Here is an 18,450-nt window from a genome sequence, read left to right as displayed (position 1 = left end):
TTACTGCCCCTGTGTTTTGGGGGGAGACAGATAAGAGGATTATCCCCCTTCCCAGTGCAGGAGCAGTGTGACGTTTTCCTCACTGAGATTCTACCTCCTGGCCCATTAGCAAGCAGGAGAACAGTAAGCTGGAGCTGAGGCAGGCACCCAACAGAGCTTGAATGTGCAAACTGTTTTCCTATCTGAAAAGGTAGCTTGCAGGTAGACATACAGATCTCCTTCCACTGGTGTATGGCAGTGAAGGATTCATTCTGGGCAGATGTCAGGCCATGGCTTTTCTGTTGCTGCTTTCTCCTAGGTGTCATTCAGCAAAGGGCCTTTGTGCAGTGCTTTGGAGGGTCCGACAATCGAAGGCTACATGGGGCAATGTGAGAGTCTCTGTACTGTGAAGGAATGTGTCCCACAGGCCTCTCAGAAAACACTTGGCATAATCTAGATCTTAATCAACTCCAGAATGGAAAAAGCAGCACAAGTGAAACGTCTCTCAATGCCTATGAATACCTAAATTCAAATTCAATTATAGAAGGAGAAGGGGAAAAGTAATTAGCTTTTATTATTTTCTCAGGCTCCAGAGCCAAGATCTGGGTGTTTTGCAGTCATCCTAGAAGAAAGAAAAGGCTGAAGCTTACTGTGACCTAAATAAAGCAAAAGAATTAGGTACTTGTGATCAAAGGGTTGAATGATGCATATACACATCTCCCTAAATAATAGAGCTGGTGGGGGAAATGACATGTCATTGTTCCTCTGAAATAAAGTGAATTACCTGTTCTGAAAAAAAGGAGTTAATCTGTTTGTATACAGTGAAGAATAATGCCACGTTATTTCTCCTAAAATTAGAAGCTGACAAGCTGAGACTCCAGTGCCCATAGCACCTAGCTCTCTGGCACCACATTGCACTTGCCACAGTGAAACTTTCCTTTACTGGTTTTATGAGTTTTGGTGCGGAATAACCATTTCCACAAAGGCCTATATCCACTGAGCTCCAGAACACCAGTAGGTCTAAGACATCTCAGAGTGTCTTTCTTTCTAGAGAACCAATGTGCAGAAAAACTGATACTGACATTTCAAAAAGGTTGCAGAACTTTGAAGGGACTCCAAGTCCTCTTTTAGGGGCCTAATTGTACAGGAAAGACCTTTCCAGACAGTGCTGTATCCCTTTATTAGTTGTCTTCCAAACCAGAAGCAAGCATGTGACAGTCTCATCCTAAACTTCTGCATTTTGATATTTCCAGTGTCCAAGGCATGCAGCAAAGACTGAATTTTGAAAGCTCAGACTCATCTGAGGAAAATAGGGGTTTCTTTTTCTTGTTTTCTCAAACTGCAGGGTTTCAGTATCTGAATAACCGGTCACATACCCATAGTAATGGCTGAACAATTTATTTTGAACAGATAATGGCTATATTTTATCACGTGAATGCATAGGAACAGCATAGAGACTTCTCTTCAAACCTGTTCTACCGAGGAATTCCCCTCTGTTCACCGTTCATGTTCAGAGTGACAGTGTGAAGGGCTCAGCATTCATAAAGAGGTATAGGAGATTGGAAACCTGACAATTCATCTCCATCAGACCTGGGAGACAAAAATCATCAAGTTTATTTATCCCCTAGAGAGTTTCAATTAAATACTACTCTGATGAATTAACCAAGTTTTTCTGACTCTCCTTTATCAATACAGGGCCATATTCATGTCCAAGTTAATGTTATTCCCCAGCAACAAATTGGAAAGGAAATATAAGTTAAATTTTCTCTCCCCCACACATTTGAGGGAACTGATCAGGTGATATTGCTGGAGAGGTTGGCCTGTTCACATACGTGCTGCAGTTGAGGGCCCGAATGAGGTAAACACATCAAAGCCATCTTCAAATCCCCATATCCATGGGGTTTTGTACTGGATAAAGGCCCTTTGTCAGGGAGGATGGGCATCCTCTCCATCTAATCTAATGATGACTCCATGATACTGCCAAAGGGTTGAGCACCTACTGGTCTTTACCCAGGAAATCAACACCTCAAGGGAAATCTCACATATTTTTGAGGATTCAGCAGCCCTCAGATAGATGAGCAAAGATGAAATGGATCGAACTAGGGAGGCTTCTAAGGCAGCACCTCCCTCCAAGAAGGCAAAGCTGCCAGGACATGCTGCTCAAGAAGCAGCATTCAAGCAACAAGGTTGCCTATGCTTGCAGATACTATGTGAGACAACAGATGACTAGGGTAAACTTGTGGTCTGGGACAGTAGAATCTGAGTATCTAACTCAGCAGTTTTCATTTGCGGTTTCTTGAAGACAGACCTGGAAACCTAGTTGCTGAAAAAAAGCAGCCTATGTTTATCACTGTATCCTCCCTGACAGCAACTTATATTTAGAAAGATTTAGTTGCACACCTTTTTCAACCTACTTAATTCTTGTTCTGTATGGAGCCTGGTGAAGTTCTACAATATCTGCTGCATGAAAGCACCTAATTGGTAAACTTTCTTTTTGTTGTTAACAGCAAAAATTGCTGTCAAGACAGCCTTCAATTTTACTTCTGCTACTTGTTTTGTAATAGTGTGTAAATTACATCAAGCTAATAAACAGCTTTACATTAAGTTTAAATGGTTTCAACAGACCTGCAATCAGTGTTCTGCAGTACAACACTGGCAAGTGTGTAGTCTAGGGAAAAGATAGAACAGCACTCCCCTATTAACTACTTCACGTATTTACCTGTCAACAGGAAAGCCAAACAACTAATAAATAGCTCCATGAGTACAGATAATGTATCTGTCAGCAGACAGAAAGCAAGACCATCCACATCGAAGTAGTTAAGCCTCCTTTTTCAGCACATAGATCTAAAATGTAACTTCTAAGACTCACCTACTGGAGTAAGACACAATTACACTTTCCATCACTGCCTATTTACGAAACACAGAAAATAACTTCCTTGGGAAAGCAAGAACATTGGAATAAAGCACTGTTTTAATTATATTCATAATGATTTATTTGAAAATATGTTCTCATTAAACTCTTATCTAAGCACAACCCATTGTAAGGTAGAAGTAGTTTGGTTCCACCTGAATTTAAAGTCATTATTATAATTATTCTCACTAGAACAGCCATTAATCACATAAACAAAACCTGTCTTGCAGAAAATATGTGATAAGTAGCTATATTATAATTTACTATTATTTTTCTTACATTCTTTAACTCTTACTTGAATAGTTATTTTTTACAAAAAATTATTTTGAAAAAAATAGTAATAAATCTTACCTTCAGATTGATGTGTGGCAAGAGGTGTCTGTGTCTCCTTGGAGTATGATACCACCTCCCGAGGTAAGAAATCAACCTGGGTAATCTTTGACACCCCTAGTTTGTGCAGTCTGCGTCTAAGATGGAATACATGACATCAAAAGGTTAGTCACGTTAAATGTAAACCAGCAGCAGGAACAAGACTGTTTACTTTTATGAACTAGGTTACAAAAACTACCTCAATGCTTGCTAAGATGAAACACAATGCACTATGCATGAGAAGTACCTAATTGCAGTGAATAAAATTAACCTGGGAACCACTAGCCATAACAGAGTTACTGAACTCATCTGATCATGCTGCAGAGAGTGATCGTAAATGGGAGAGAAATGACCTGCTTGTGCCCCTTGTAACAACAAAAATCTGCTTCGTACCATCATTACTACAATGTTCTGCCTGCTCAAAAGAGTTAGTCATCAGTCTGAAATATACAATAGCAGAAAGGGCTCAGTGAGTGTAAACTGGATTAGGACTGTCAGATATTCACCTGAGAGCAGTAATAGAGCCTTTAATTGGCAAGGTAGGTAATTTCCATTAAAAAAAAAAGGAGATTCTCCATTCCACAGGAGTTATTAGTAGTGGAATTGGTATAGGTTTATGATCAGTAGAATTCTAATGCAGAGATTGGAGAGAAGCTCCAAGACACAACTGGAACAGGGCAACTATAGCCTTCTTCTTCTACTCCTTCCCTTACTTTAAATAATCCATACAAAATGAATCAGTAAAGCCAACTAACTGTGATTGGCTAAAGGAAAAGGAAGGACAGCTGAACACAGTCATGAACACTTTTAGTCATACACAGTTCACTCAACAGTGTGGGGAAAAAAATTTATTTCCTGACTATTAACTGACTGTAGGGAGGAAAGAATAAACAAATTATTACTTTCAAGTACTTTACTGAAAAAAAATGCCAACTTTCAGCAGAGAAAAGAGTATCTTATTATGTGTACATCTTAGGCATACAATAAACAAATCAACTACGTAAGTCCAGTTGCCTGCATCAACAATGGAAGCACGATTCTGCATTTATGGGGAACAAATTCATGGATACAGCATTTCTGAACTGCCATGTCATACAGAAAGCAGTGTGGAAAAGTAGAAAATTCACACACATTATCCATATCTGCTGTATTTTACAGATTGTCAGAAGAACAGAGGTCAAAGGGGTTTTGATCTAATAAATTTACAATGGTTTAGGTATTCAGTTAAGATTAAGATGGATGTCTGTAAAGGAAACGAGTGTCTCAAAAGGAAATTGTTATCCTTGGGTGACACCTACTGAACTCTTCAGCAGCACTAATGCTACATCAGCTATATATTGTTATAACTTACTGGCTGAGTTATTAAGATGAATTCAATTAGATTCAGCAGGTAATCAGTATAAGTCAACTGTAACACATAGAAACAGAAATAGTTGTCACAATTCTGAGTCTTCTCAGACTCTTTTAAACATCTGTGACTTTGTTGGAATGAAGAAAAGCTATTACTGCCTGAAAATCCTACAGAAAGAAAATCTCTACGCCCTCACCTGGGACAGAAAAGCTTCTATAGCTTGTATTATATTTCACCTAACAGAATTCTTAGTAGCACTACATTTCTGTAGCTACTTTAACTGAAGGTTTATGTAAATTCAAGCTTTGATAAATATCTCACCCCAGCAAAATCTCACATGCTTTTCCCTCCTTCAGCACCAGATGTGCAATCGCTTGTGGCCCACTTGTTCAGTTAGACTTTCCTATGTAACTAGGTCCCTGCTACTGACTCCACTTACTGAGATTCTTAAGCCTTCTGCATTGAAAGAGCTTCTTGATCGTGGTCTTGGTTAAGTATAATCTCTAATTAATTATATGTTTAATCTGGGCCTAATTAGAGCCTCACCTAATTCTAGCAGCAGTTTCACATGAGGTCACTCCATATCTCCTCAACTGCCTGAGGATGTGGAACATCAATCCTAATAGACAGCTGGATTTAACTGCTAGTTGGGTTAACCTCTTTGTAGACTGCTAACCAAGAAGTGAGATATATCCCAGAGTGCTGTGCTGAAAATACATCTCCTAAAACATTTCTTATTCAGGAATTGCTGGTGCCTGTACAAATGCCTGGTGTCACCCATATCCTGGTTAATTACTTATGAAGACAGGGAGAACTTTCTTCATCTGAAGGAATGTGGTCTCTTAGCTATTTTTTTGTCCCTGTTAAGGAACCTGTAATAGTTCTTGTGTAACTAAAAGTTGGCCTAGCCCTTTGTCCCAAACACTCAGGTATGACTGGAGCATCCTATCTGGACTCTACCAAATATGGACCGTAATGTTCCAGTCTCTAGTTCTTTTTAGGGCAGCACTAAACTATCTATGGCTTTTCCATCCCCATTTTTCATCTGAGGTGCTCATAATTCTTGTAATTTACAGTTTGCTGAATATTCATCTTGGAGAGCATGTAAGCTTTGAAGGATTCCTTTCAAAGCTGCCTATGGGACGTCAGTAGGACTGTAACTGAAGTCCACACATTAAAATTGATTCCTCTGTCTGTAAGTGCCCTAAGAAAGACATATCAGCTAGAATTGCTTTGCTACACACATAATTTAATTGTTGACTGCAGGATTTCTTTTGCATTGGTATCTTTTTTTTAATCTAGTCTCATGACATCAGAGGAAAGTCTGGTCCTCTCTCTAGTTCTGCCTTGCTTTTGAAGACAGTTTTCTTTCAAAAGGAGTGGGAATTCTATTACAGAGTATACCTGGGGATTTACTCCTTGGCACACTGCTTTGCTGTCTTTGCACTGACTGCTCATAAATGATTGAAATCTTGTGGCTAAACAGAGGGCTATCTTGCTGCAAACCAAATAAAGGAACTTGCTCCTGGGAGTGCTCATATTTTAATTCAAACTACTGGGAAAGGGCAGCTGAGATTTCTAAAGTATTTCTGTATATTAAAACAGCTCAAAAAAACTCTATCATTTTGGTGTGGTCCAGGTAAAGTTCTAGAAGTTTTATCTATTTGAAGGCACACTCAGGTGAAAATTACAAACACTTCTAAAAGTTCTGGTTGTGAAGAAACCCTGTTTAGAAAGCTCTCTGGATACTTTCCACTCCCTCTGATATTTCATGGTGAATAACCCTAACACCCCTTGGTGCATCTGGGAGCACCCGCAATTAGGAGTTAACGGGAAATTGTTGTTTTTCTTATAGAATGGTGAATGAATTTCACGAGCCAGTAAGAGCATAAGAACCTTGCCTGCAGACTCAGGCAGGCAAGCTCATAAGCTCATAGGTAACATCTTCAGCATGGAGATTTGGTTTTGCCTATGACTGAAGTTCTGAAGAATGTGAGGGACTTCCACCTATCCCTTTTAGGGAACAGTTTAAATATCTCTACAGGTAGGCATTTATAAGTTATTTAGCTATTTTTTTTCAGATGTCTGGGGTAGAAGAGTTCCATCCTAAACTAGAAAATATTAATATATCTCTAGTACAATTTTAAAAGATGCTTTATTAGACTGAACTCAATTAAGATGGCAATTACTGTTGGAGTATGATTATATTTAAGTGCACAGTTATAAGTACATATACAGCTTATATGGAGAAGGGAGGAAATCACTACTAGATGTGGAAACAGCGTAACTATGGAAGACAGGAAGGAGGGGAAAAAGTAGCTTGCAAATGATTCAGAGAGAAAACTGAATCAACAGGTACAAGCGAGGCCAATGTAAGTGCACATGCACATAAGTGCCACAATAATAACATTTCATCTGTAATGAAATAGTTATTTGTATTGTGTTTCAGGCAACAGAAAGAGCAGCTTTTCACAAGCTTCTTTAAATAGTTGGGTTTTTTTCCCACAAAGATGGCTTTTGCTGAAGCTTCTTATTGATTAAACTAAAAAAAAGGACACTTAAATTATGGTCTTTTTGAACCAACAAAGCAAATGAAAATCACATAAAACCAGCTCAACTGAGAAGCATTTTCAACATAATTATTGCAAAGAAATAATAAATGAGTAACAAAAAGAGCTGACATATACCCAAGTTCAGAGTCAGACTGGAGCTGCAGCACTGAGGGGTCTGTGTCCCATTGCAAGGTCCTAGGGTGGTAATCAGCCGTGCAGCACAAAGGGAAGGGGAAAAAAGAACACACAGAATTAACTGAAAGGATGAACAAAACCCCATCTTATTAGTTACATGCTCTACCTAGTACGTTCCACCTCCAAGTGCAAGGGGCAGCTGCAGTATGTTAAACAAGGTCTGTATGTCAAACTTTGACAGAGCAAGCAACATTAAAATTACAGCTTATTGGTAAAAAAAAAAAGGAAGAAACTGTGTTTCCTTTCAAATATTGGTTAATGCAACTTTTTTTTTTTTTCCTTTTTTTCAGAACGATTTCTAACTCTGTAACTATGGTTAACATATTCACAATATTCTGTAAAATCTGCAGGCACAATTTATTATAATCGTATCTATGATAAGGTGTAATGGCCATGAACTCCACTGAAGAGCCTAGCCCTTTGCACAGTAAGCCATCCTGTAAACAGTGCTCTGGGCACGAACATCACATAGTGCGTATGCCAGCAAATGGCACACTGACACAAGATTGACATGTTCTGGGTGCATCTGGGACAAACAAATTTTTCTTCTTTTCCTCCAGGTAAAATTTTTGGGGAAGACAGGAACGATACATCTGGGGAAACCAGATTGATGGAGCTTTTTAATAATAGACTGCTGTCATATGGGACTGTCACCAAATGCATGAGTGCTCCTTAGATGTATTCTGAAGTGAAGATGTTCCTTGCATTGCAGTGCAACTTGCCATGCTATCATCTCTGAAACACTTTGCAAAACACTCACAGAGCCTTGCTGGAGTCCTGTAAAATACTTACAAATCCCTTAGTTTAGAAATACACATACTGACATATTGAGGCCAACGTTTCCAAAAGTGCCCACTCATTCCTTGGCTCTCAATTTTACTTTAACTTCCTTGAGAAGCCACATCTCCTACGCCAGAAAACCGCCAGAGTCTGTGACAGCATCAGGAACACAAGTTTGGCTCCTGAGCACCTTTTCCAGTAGTATGAACACTAGATTATGCATAGCTCTCACTATCAGAGGCCAAAGCAAAGGAAAACACTCCTGCACTAAAGCCAGCAAGTCATGCAGACATGCTGATAGTCCTCAGAATTAAAAATGCCCCTTATTTCTTCTGAATACAAATTTTGAGGATACAGAGAACACAATATTATCAGGCTCAGCCAAAAACAGCCATGTAACCAGTCATACTCAATTTACACAAGCTTGTCTGCAACAATAGAAACCTCTGCCAATGAATCACTCATATAAACTAGCAAGTTATTAAATTATGGTAGAAATAGATATCTTAAAGCCATCTAATTATGCTACCTCTTACACTTAGTAAACTCACCCATTCTATTACCAGTGTTAACTCACTCTCTGGAGTAACAGACAAGGGCATGTGCTGCACTTTGTTGTGTCAGAGTGAAAGAGAATCAATCCCAACACCATGTACGTACAAAAGTAACAAAGGATTGTAATTCGAAGGTGCTTTCCCATGCAGTGTAAGGGCACTTATTCCCCTCAGCTTTTTATGATCCATAGCGATGTGTATTGGCATGAAAGACTTTACAGTGATACAGAAAGGACTCTCCAGAAAGGGTCAGAGACAGCACAACACAGTAATAAAGAACAGATTTTTAACTTGTAACTTGACTGTAGCTCAAGTATAGTGGAAAGTGGACATAAGGATCTGAATGCCTGATGCAAAGCAAAGGCATCAGTGACTAATGCATTATAGGTACTCCAATAAAAATGCTACCTGTGTGAAAATTACTCTTGTAAATATCACCAAGGTCAGCAGCATATATTAGGACTTAATATATAAATGCTGGTTCCTAATCTTATAGCCACATAGGGGCTACTTATACATACATATCCAGGTTACCCAAACACTTAAAAGAAAACATACAGAACTAATTTCTTATCCACTTTCAAACCTACAGAATCTCCCAAGGTATAAATACTGTTCTGCCAGAAAGAACTCATCATCTGATTAAAACAAGAGCTTGCAACACGTCTCTAAAGAGGTACAGCCCTTACATTCCACCTCAAAGAACCCAGACCAGGTTACAGGAGAGGGCACATTCACCCAGCTGAATGCCTAAACAAAATAAATTTGGAGATCTCACACACTCAAGATAGCACTCAAATCCCCCCCAAAAAAATTTGAGAATTCCCACAATATAGAACCTATGGTTAGGGGGCCATCATTTGTTATATGCAGACCATACATTTTAATAGCAATCCTCCATGACTCCTGTTTTCAACAGTTTTAGTGCAACTGCAAAAATATTTCCTGCATTTGTGCTCCAGGTATTAATTGTTCTCTCCTCATCATTGTGTTACAACTTGCAAAGCCTTGAAAAATACATAAGGAAGCAACCTGCAGTGTTGCCCTCTCAAGGTTGGCTAAGCAATGTCATCACAGAAAATGAGGTTGCAGGTAGCAGATCTTCAGGTTTCAAGTCTCTTGCCCTAGGAGACACAAAACTCAAGTGTCTACACTTACATATAGGAGGCTAGATAGCACAGTGACTATATGTTTCAAGGAGCAATATTGATTTGCTCTTTGCCTCTACCTGACACCTGAAGAGGGTCTGCAGATCAAAATGAAAGTGAGTGAAGAGCAAAGGTGTAATCTGGACCTGCAGTTTAGCCAGTTTCCATGGCAATAACACTGGAAAAGAAACAGATTCTTTGAGGATTAGCAACCAAAAGATGATGTTGACTAGCCTGTGCTGTCATCCAGACTCGGAAATCAAATGTAATCTGTGATGAGTAGACATAGTTGATGATGTTCCTTGATCATCTGGATGAACACCACAGTTATGCTTGCTCTCCTGTGGACAGTTCTCAGTGGGGATTGTGAAATGCCATCAGATCTCAATGAAACTGTGGTGCTGATCTTTTTCAGATCTACTGCAGGAGTTCTTTCTCCAGAGTTCTTCAGGAAGAACTGCTCCTCTTTTTCCTTTCTTCTTCATAAAAGAAAACTGAAATTAGCTTTGGGACTTCGAGTCACTCAAAGACAGGGGCAGATGGAATAACATTACAGACCCTGAAGACAAGAGCTTGGCATAGGAGAACTGTTTGACTGGTAAGTCAGTGATTAGGCATACATGCTCCCACTCTGGGCCCTTTCAGAAAGCACGAGCTGACAGTCCCTCTGAATGGATTCAGTGGATTTTGGAACAGATCTATATAGAAGAGATACAAAATATTTTACCTTAATATTTTTTCCAGGCAAAAGAGATGAGCATTAGACCAAGCCAGGAAAAGTATTGTTCCCTTGCACTTTACAGTATTCCACAACTCTCCCAGAGACCATGTGAGCCGAGCCTCCTCCAGTGGGGAAAGTGAGTGCATATGGCATTGAAAGGGACCCTGGAAACCCACTGAGTGTGAGCAGCACAGGCAGGACTGAACTGATCAGCCTGTTCCCACCACCCGCACAGCACAGACAATGCTTTAATCAGAACTACCCGACTTTGTTTCAAAGCTGGTTGCTCTATCAGTCTCCCACATAGTGCCAAACAATAGCCCTGCTATCAATCTTCCTTTTACACATTTGGTGCACAGTGTCTGCCCTTGGCTGACTGTACGATAAAAAGCTGTAGCTATTATCGAATAACAGATTGTTCTAAGGCAGCATGAATGGAATGAGGGCTTCTAGATCATGCATTAAGTAGACAAGGTATTTAGGACAGTATTAATGCTGGTGCTGTTTCAGCGCTTAGCACTGAAGAAGTACCAGCTAATTTATGACACAATGCATCTTTTTCCCCCAGTCAGTAGGGGAATAACATACAGAAAGAAACCCATGGGAAAAAGAGACCCAGATGTCATACATTTATTAAAGCATTGGATGGTAAAGCAACTTGTTAGATTTTTCTGTTCTGAATTCCTGCCCAAAGCATTAGGGAGATATTCAGAACACAGTTTTAAGAGGACAGAGGCCATTGCAAAATTTGAGGCTGGAGGTGAAAGGAATCTGAAAAGAAGTATTCCCTTTTCTGTATTATTATTACCATGGAAAACCAGGCACTGTGCCATCTGTTACGATGGCCTGTGGAACCTCACTTCCAGAAGATTTTATTCTGATTGCACAATGTCAATTATGTAGATTAAAAATGTGGAAAAGACTAAAATAAATAAACTAAAATTAAAATAAAATACTTGAACTCTTTTGTAATGTTCCTAACCTCAGAATGTATTAATGAACCATGGAGCCTGACATCTAAAACCATCTGGAATCCATGAGAACTTCTCAGCTGATTTAAGCAACTTTGGGTCTGGCCTCAATGACAGTACATGAAACACATACGGCATCAGTGCCAATACATATACTTATTAAGTCACCATCATAAAAAGATATTTAATATCTAGAATCATGTTCAGACTGCAGTACAACTTGGGTCTGATAAGTGCCCCAGTCCAACACTTTTCGTTCAACCAGTGTGCGACATGTTGGCAGCTTAATTCTGACTTTGCCTTTTTGAAGCTAAAATCAAATACTCCCTCATCTGTTGCTGATGCTGCAGCACATGTGTTCTGCATGACTTCTTTTCTCCTCCCACTCTCCCTTCTCAGGTCAAAGCATTCAGGCCTGGAAATCCACACTTTTGGAAAAGGCTACTCACAGCAATAAAAGCCAACCCTGCTTTCCCAAGGGCCTCTTGCAGGGTAGAAATGTCTTTGCAACATTGCAAATCACACCTTCAAGCAGAACTGGAGGGAAGCAGACACGACATTCTGGCACCTCCTGTCACCAGGTGCTGTTGTGGTTTTCAGACCAGCAGAAAACAACACTGACAGTGTACTGAGTCTTGAGGTACTTCTGAGCTGAGATATCCGCATATGTCCCAGATGAAACACCATTACACCTGATGGGTCCCAAACTCAGAATCTTCCATTGCAGCAGTGTCCTAAACTGACCCTTAGTGTGGAAAATATGCCACTTCTATGCCTTTCTAACCCTAAATTACAGTGAAGGAGTGTGTCATGACTCCACAGATTAAACTACACTGAGGTTTTCAGAGATCGAAGGCCAATCCCATTAAGCAGGGCACAGAATGTCATTACTAGAAAGAGAGAGACCGGAAATGAAGGAGTATCTCACCCAGGGCATATGGACTCACCCACAGCATATTATTAAGTCTCAAAGCACCTTGCTTACCAGAGTAATGCTTCTAAGATTATGCCAATGTGACTAGTCTCATTTTCCCCATCTGTGATAGCAGGGGGTCCTGACTTTGCAGTGGGTATTTATACTGTCTTCAAACACTTAAATCAATTGTCCAACGGTGAAACAGGTCACCAAGGGCTCTCTGCATACAAACAGACAGATAGGAGATTGTTTCACGCAACAGTTCTGAGCATCCAACTTAAACTCCAGCTGTGAGAAGGTTGTCCACAAAGAATTTGGGGTGGATAGCCTAAGTAATTTGGGTGGGTGACTTGGGAGGGTGAATAAAGAAGACTCTTCTTGCTGATGCCCAGTAACAGGACAAGAGGCAATGGACACAAACTGAGAAAAGGAAATTCCACTTAAACATAGGAAGAAACATCTTTACTGTGAGGGTAATCAAACACTGGAGCAGGTTGATTGGGGAGTTCATGGAGTCTCCATCCTCAAAATCCAACTGGAAACAGTCTCAGCAACCTGCTCTAGGTGACCCTGCACAGGGGAGATTGATGAGATGATCTCCAGAGGTGCCTTCCCACCTCAGCCACTCCTGGTTGTGTGAGTCTGTGCTCCCCCTGTCATCTCCCTGCTAGCACCTGATGGAGAGCCAAGGGCCTATCTGCATTGACAGGAGAGGGACTTGAGAACCTGCCAGCTTCAGTCTGCTTCTTGTTTTCTTTTCTTGTAACTTCAAATGAAACTAGCAAAATATGTGAATTAGGAAAAAAAGAGCTAACAAAAAAGCCCAATATTATGAAGAATAACAGGATTCTTGGTTTTGACTTCAATGCAAGGAGGAGCCCCATGCTTAAAATGCAGGCTTGGATTACAATTTCCAAAGATGGAGAGCTGCTTACATTAAGAACTGTGACCCTTCACATTTTAAAATCATCAGTAGAATACAATGCTTAAGATGTGTTTGAATGCCTTTTTCAATATGATATCAAATACTGTCACCAAGTATTGTCATTGAATTGCAATCCAGTATTATTTACAATTTCAATATATAATCCATCATGTAACTAGTCAGTCTTTTTTATTATTATTTTTAATGTCTAAATATTGCCACAATTAATTTACGGCTGCATCATTTTTAAATGACAAAATTTTGGGCAGGAGTTCTAGCAATTTTGTTGTGTCAGTTTCTCCAAAGCTCCCACTTTCCTCTTGATTAATGAAAATATCTGAACTAAGAAACTGTTGGTGAGAAATTACTTCCCATGTTTAAAATAGACGTGTATAGAAGAGCTGCTTGGTTTTATTCATTTCCTTCTAGACTTTCACAATCTTAATTTTATCCACTATAATTTTAACTTTCTGATATCTGTTGTAGTATTGAAGTGTGTTCTCAAAACAAAATACATCAAGAAAAGAAGATTCAAGTCTACTACTCAGAGATGGAAAAGTACCACTTGCCTCAATTGATGTTTTGCATTTAAGCCACTATTCTGCTGCCATCTGTGCTCTGCTCTGCAGATCTGTTCCACTTTGAAAGGATTGGCAAAAAGAAAATACCCTCCTTGTGCTACTTGTTTTCTGAAGCACATTATAAGCAAGATGGCTATCAGCAGCTAGGGAGGATTTGTGCCTCTCACCAAGACACTCACTTATGCTTTAGAGCAGTATGCTCTGTGTCCAGAGCTGGGGTGCTAATCATAAAATAAAATATCATGATACATTCAGTGAACATGGAGTTTGGTACCACTTTGGAGCACAGACAGATACTTGGGTTTTGCATTTACACTTCCAAGCAGGCTGACACCTCTGACTTTCAGTCTTCACCAACAAAAAGAGCAACTATGACCTCCCTGAGAGCAGAGCACTATCTTTCAGCTGCCTGGCAACCATAACAGCCTTTCTCAGAAGGGCATGAGTTTAAAATTCCCCCCTTTTTTAAAAGGTATATTTATAAAAAGCCATGGACAAATAATATTTAAACCGCATGTGTATTTCAAAATTAAAATCAAGGCTATGCTGCCGAATGTATTTAATGGTTTTCAAAATCCACCTGACTTTTAAATCAGAATGAGCAATTCTGGAATGCCTTTAATTGTAAAGACATAGCACAGGACCAATATACCTTGTTGACTTACACTTCACAGAATCCCACAAATTAAATCAGCAGTGAAATCCATCCAGTTTGCTGAACTTATTTGGTATATTTAAAGTCTGTCTTTTGACTCAGGTCTACGTTATAGAATATAGTCTCACGACAAAGTAATGAGCCTCGTCATTCTCTCAATGTATATACTATAGCTACAGAAATCTTAGTCTGCAAATTTATGCTGGTTTACCACAGGTCACTGTGAGCAGCAGGCTGGATCTGAGAGGAATGAAGGTCAAATAGTTAGAAGCTTCTCCTCAGCCCATGAACTGACACAGATTTACTGTAAGTGCTGGATAGCATGAACTGCCATTATGAAACTGCAGTAATAAAAAACACATTCAAGAGGGGGAAAGGCACAAGTTCTTTGTTCTTGTAGCAAACCCTGAAAATTCTTTTTTAAAACAGTATTTTCATCTTGGTTTTTATACAAAGAGTAAGTCTATGCAACAAAATAGAACTCAGATGAACACAAATGTAAAGCAAGAACTTGGCAGGAAAAGTCTTTACATATTAACATCTCCTGCAGATGCTTTAAAGGAATCACAGTACTCACGTTAGGACACTTTGATCCAGAGTTGATGGACACGCATATAAAGGAAAGCTTTGGATAAAACTGCGTAAAAGACAGTCACATTTATTAGTCAAATCTAGAAAAGGCAATCCATACCCTTTCAGAGGAGCTAACATGAAGGCTGGAACCTACAATTTTTAGGTCTTGTATTATTCAGCTGATGAAGAAGTTGATAGATTTCAGTAAATTTTCATTTTTGCTTCAGTGCTAAAATCCAGTAACTACTAGCTGGAAAAAGAGTTTTGTTTATAGAATTAATTTGGTGCTAGAAACAGCAGAATCATTCCAGAGGGGATGAAATTTTTGCTACAAATAGGTTGAAACAAGAGGTCACTGTATGAGAGTTAATGACGTTTTTTCACATCAACAGTAAAAATGTTAAAAGTTTTCATGACCCAATTACCTGACTTTCAATAGACCAGATCAGAAATTTTATTCTGATTTTGAATTACTAAAGTAAATAAGTAAAACTAAAATTTCAGAATCAAAATCAGTTTTAAATGGAAAAAAAAATGTTCTGCTTCTGAAGAAAAAAACCACAGCTTTGGAGAAAATCCCCCCCCCCCAAAAAAAAAAGGAGTTACTGAAATAGCTCCTCAGAGCCTCCTTTTATTTTTCTAGATTAAACATAAAATTCTGAATAGGGATATCTTAAAGTGCTTTTTAATAGGCTAGCGAAGAAAAAACCATCTACATGCACAAACTGTACCAGTTCAACTATGTTAAACAGTTTAACATAGGAGGTGATCACACATAATTTAATTAAATCAAGATGAAATTCTATGCAAGAGAGCTATTTAAGCTGAGCTGACTTTAGCAAGTGAGTTGTTTTGTTTTAAGAGGATTAGTGTTTTAGTCCTTAAAATCATCTGATTGTCTGACTAAATACATTCATGATATGTCTGGAAATAACTACAGAGAAGTAACTACAGCTGGTCTGATAACCTAAATGGTTAAGTGGGGCTTTATACATTAGTATTATTTTCTTCTGGATGCAGCTGAGGCTCAGATTTCCAAGGCACTTTACGAAGCACCTTGGGAATGGCAATCTTTCCTTCTCCTTTAATTTATAGTATGGAGATGCTTGCTAATGAGAAAAATAATCAAAGATATGGAGCAATGAACTCTATCCATCCTTCAGGAATGAAAGCATGAAAATCCTTAACGATGCCACAGGCTCACATGGTAAAAGGATTGCAGATGATTCTAATTAATACAGACCATTCTGACTTTGTAACTGGCATGCAGTGAAAAACACTCCCTACTTTCTAGGTCAGACATACAGACACTTGAAAGCAACTGCCAAATATCATTCCCTAAGGTGTCTGCTTATGTTTAGAGGCTAAAGAAAATTGGCAGGGAAAGCCTTCAGATATCTAGGGCTAAATATAAATTGAATATAAAGGAGAAGGGTTGTGGTTCTTCTTGTGCAGGGACAAAAGGAGGGAAAAGAGTGCAAGAAATCTGCCTTCCTCCACCCTTGTATACTAACTTATGCAGGGGAAGCAATGATGTTCACAAGCAGGCACTCATCCTGAGCAGCCCATGCTCATGGGAGGAGGACAGGCCTACCCTGTAGTTCCGTAGTAGTAGTTCTGTGAATGGGCTGGGGGTAGAAAGTGTGAGAGATTTGCGGCATTGCTTTAAAAGGTAGGATAAAGATAGCTGAGGGTCTCCCCAGGCAGGGGGAGGCAGCTGGCACTGTCACTCCTTCACAGATGCTAGCATGATTCAGGTCAAGAAGGCTTAAGGCACGATTTGGCCTCTAACACTGTTGGAAGCTGTAAGATAAAACATGTGTGCCAAGAGATACTGACAATGGTGTCATGCTAAATTATATTGGAAAAAAAATAACAGCTGAGGTGCGTGTATTTCTGCCTTACCGTGTAACGGCAACATCCCATATCGAGGTCAAAGCTGCTAAAGAATAGCAACACCAACACCCCATGGGTTATGCCATTTACCTCAAGCCACCAAACAACTTCTCTTAACTCTCCACTGTGAAAGACTCATGTCTGCACTGGACAGTGGTCCCTAGGGTTAGAATTGTTTTTTTTTTTTCTGAATAAAACACCATTCAAGTGAAAGTCATCATGATGTAGATATTTTCCCAGTCTTTCCTGTTGCTCTCTCTGAGTTGTTACACTGTTCTGTGCTTCCCTTTGGCTCAGCCCATTTATGAAACACACATGTTAAAACAGCCATTTAAAGGCCATTCTGTACGTATAAGATGATCTTAAAAAGAAAAAGATACCATAAAAAACCCCTGCTACTGTTTTGGCTGCTTCTCCTGAGGCAACTCAACACAAGCCCACTTGTACTGGTCACAGCTGAAGAAGGATCCATATCATTTGTGAACACGGTAACACATGAAATGCTGGTAATGCAAAGCTGAGCAGCAGTGACAAAACAGCATCATTGCACAGAACCTGTCAAATACATTTACTTAATGATGAAGTAGCTAAGCCCTAGGCAATAACGTTTCATTTAGCAGATCTTACAGAAATATGGTTTTGTTAATGGCTATGAGAGATGTTTTCTAGAGTTAAAGAGAAGACAGGAAATAATGCTGCATGGACTGTAAAAGATCATCTACTAGAATAATTCAACCTTCCTGTATAAATGAAATAGAGACCAGGACCCACCTCCTTCTTTTGACTTCCTCATTTGTCTAATTAAACAACAAAGCAAATATTTAAAAGGGAGAATGGCATTCTGATACCCTTTCTTCAGCTTGTCACTGTGTTACATTACTGTACTAGGTAAGTAACTGTTTAAAAGTAAACCAGTGAAAATAAAAGCTGAGTTGCCCAGTCTGATTTTGCAGGCAAAAAGCCTAAAAAGCACAGAACTTAAAGACTTTGGTGACATTTAGACATGCTCATGAGAGATTAGCAAACAAAATCTTTGTGATTTAAAATATTATGTGGTAACAACACAACTACAGATGCCTTTTTTACTTTAAAAAACCCAACAAACTTGACTGATAGTAAGCAAGATTAAATACAAAGCTGTAAAAGGGTGAATATAATAATGGCATGCTCTGACCCACTCAGTGCCCAGGTGCTCCAGAACTATCTACTTCCTTTCGTCTGAGAAGCAAGAAATGTTTGTATTTGAGTCAGACGTGAAGCAGTGCAGGAGTAACATGTCTCGTGTGTGTGTTTAGATATTGCATTATAAAGCAGAACACCTAATAACAATACAAAATGAGTAAATAATATGCTGCAGATAAAAAAAACCCCTG

The 18,450-nt window shown here is 39.2% G+C and overlaps 1 protein-coding gene across 3 annotated transcripts in view; it reads right to left on the bottom strand.

Moving 5' to 3' along the window:
- DYNC1I1 (dynein cytoplasmic 1 intermediate chain 1) overlaps nucleotides 1-18,450 on the bottom strand; it is a 189,191-nt gene that overhangs the window by 142,539 nt on the left and 28,202 nt on the right. For all 3 annotated transcript variants that reach the window (XM_034061953.1, XM_034061959.1, XM_034061957.1), the window contains 2 exons: nucleotides 7,298-7,357; nucleotides 3,242-3,357 (listed from right to left, as the gene is read on the bottom strand). In XM_034061953.1, coding sequence (XP_033917844.1) covers nucleotides 3,242-3,357; nucleotides 7,298-7,357 — 176 coding nt within the window. The remainder of the gene's footprint in view (nucleotides 1-3,241; nucleotides 3,358-7,297; nucleotides 7,358-18,450) is intronic.

The sequence above is a fragment of the Melopsittacus undulatus genome, chromosome 1 (assembly GCF_012275295.1).
Source record: "Melopsittacus undulatus isolate bMelUnd1 chromosome 1, bMelUnd1.mat.Z, whole genome shotgun sequence".
Taxonomy (NCBI): domain Eukaryota; kingdom Metazoa; phylum Chordata; class Aves; order Psittaciformes; family Psittaculidae; genus Melopsittacus; species Melopsittacus undulatus.
This window is presented reverse-complemented; position numbering and strand designations above follow the sequence as displayed.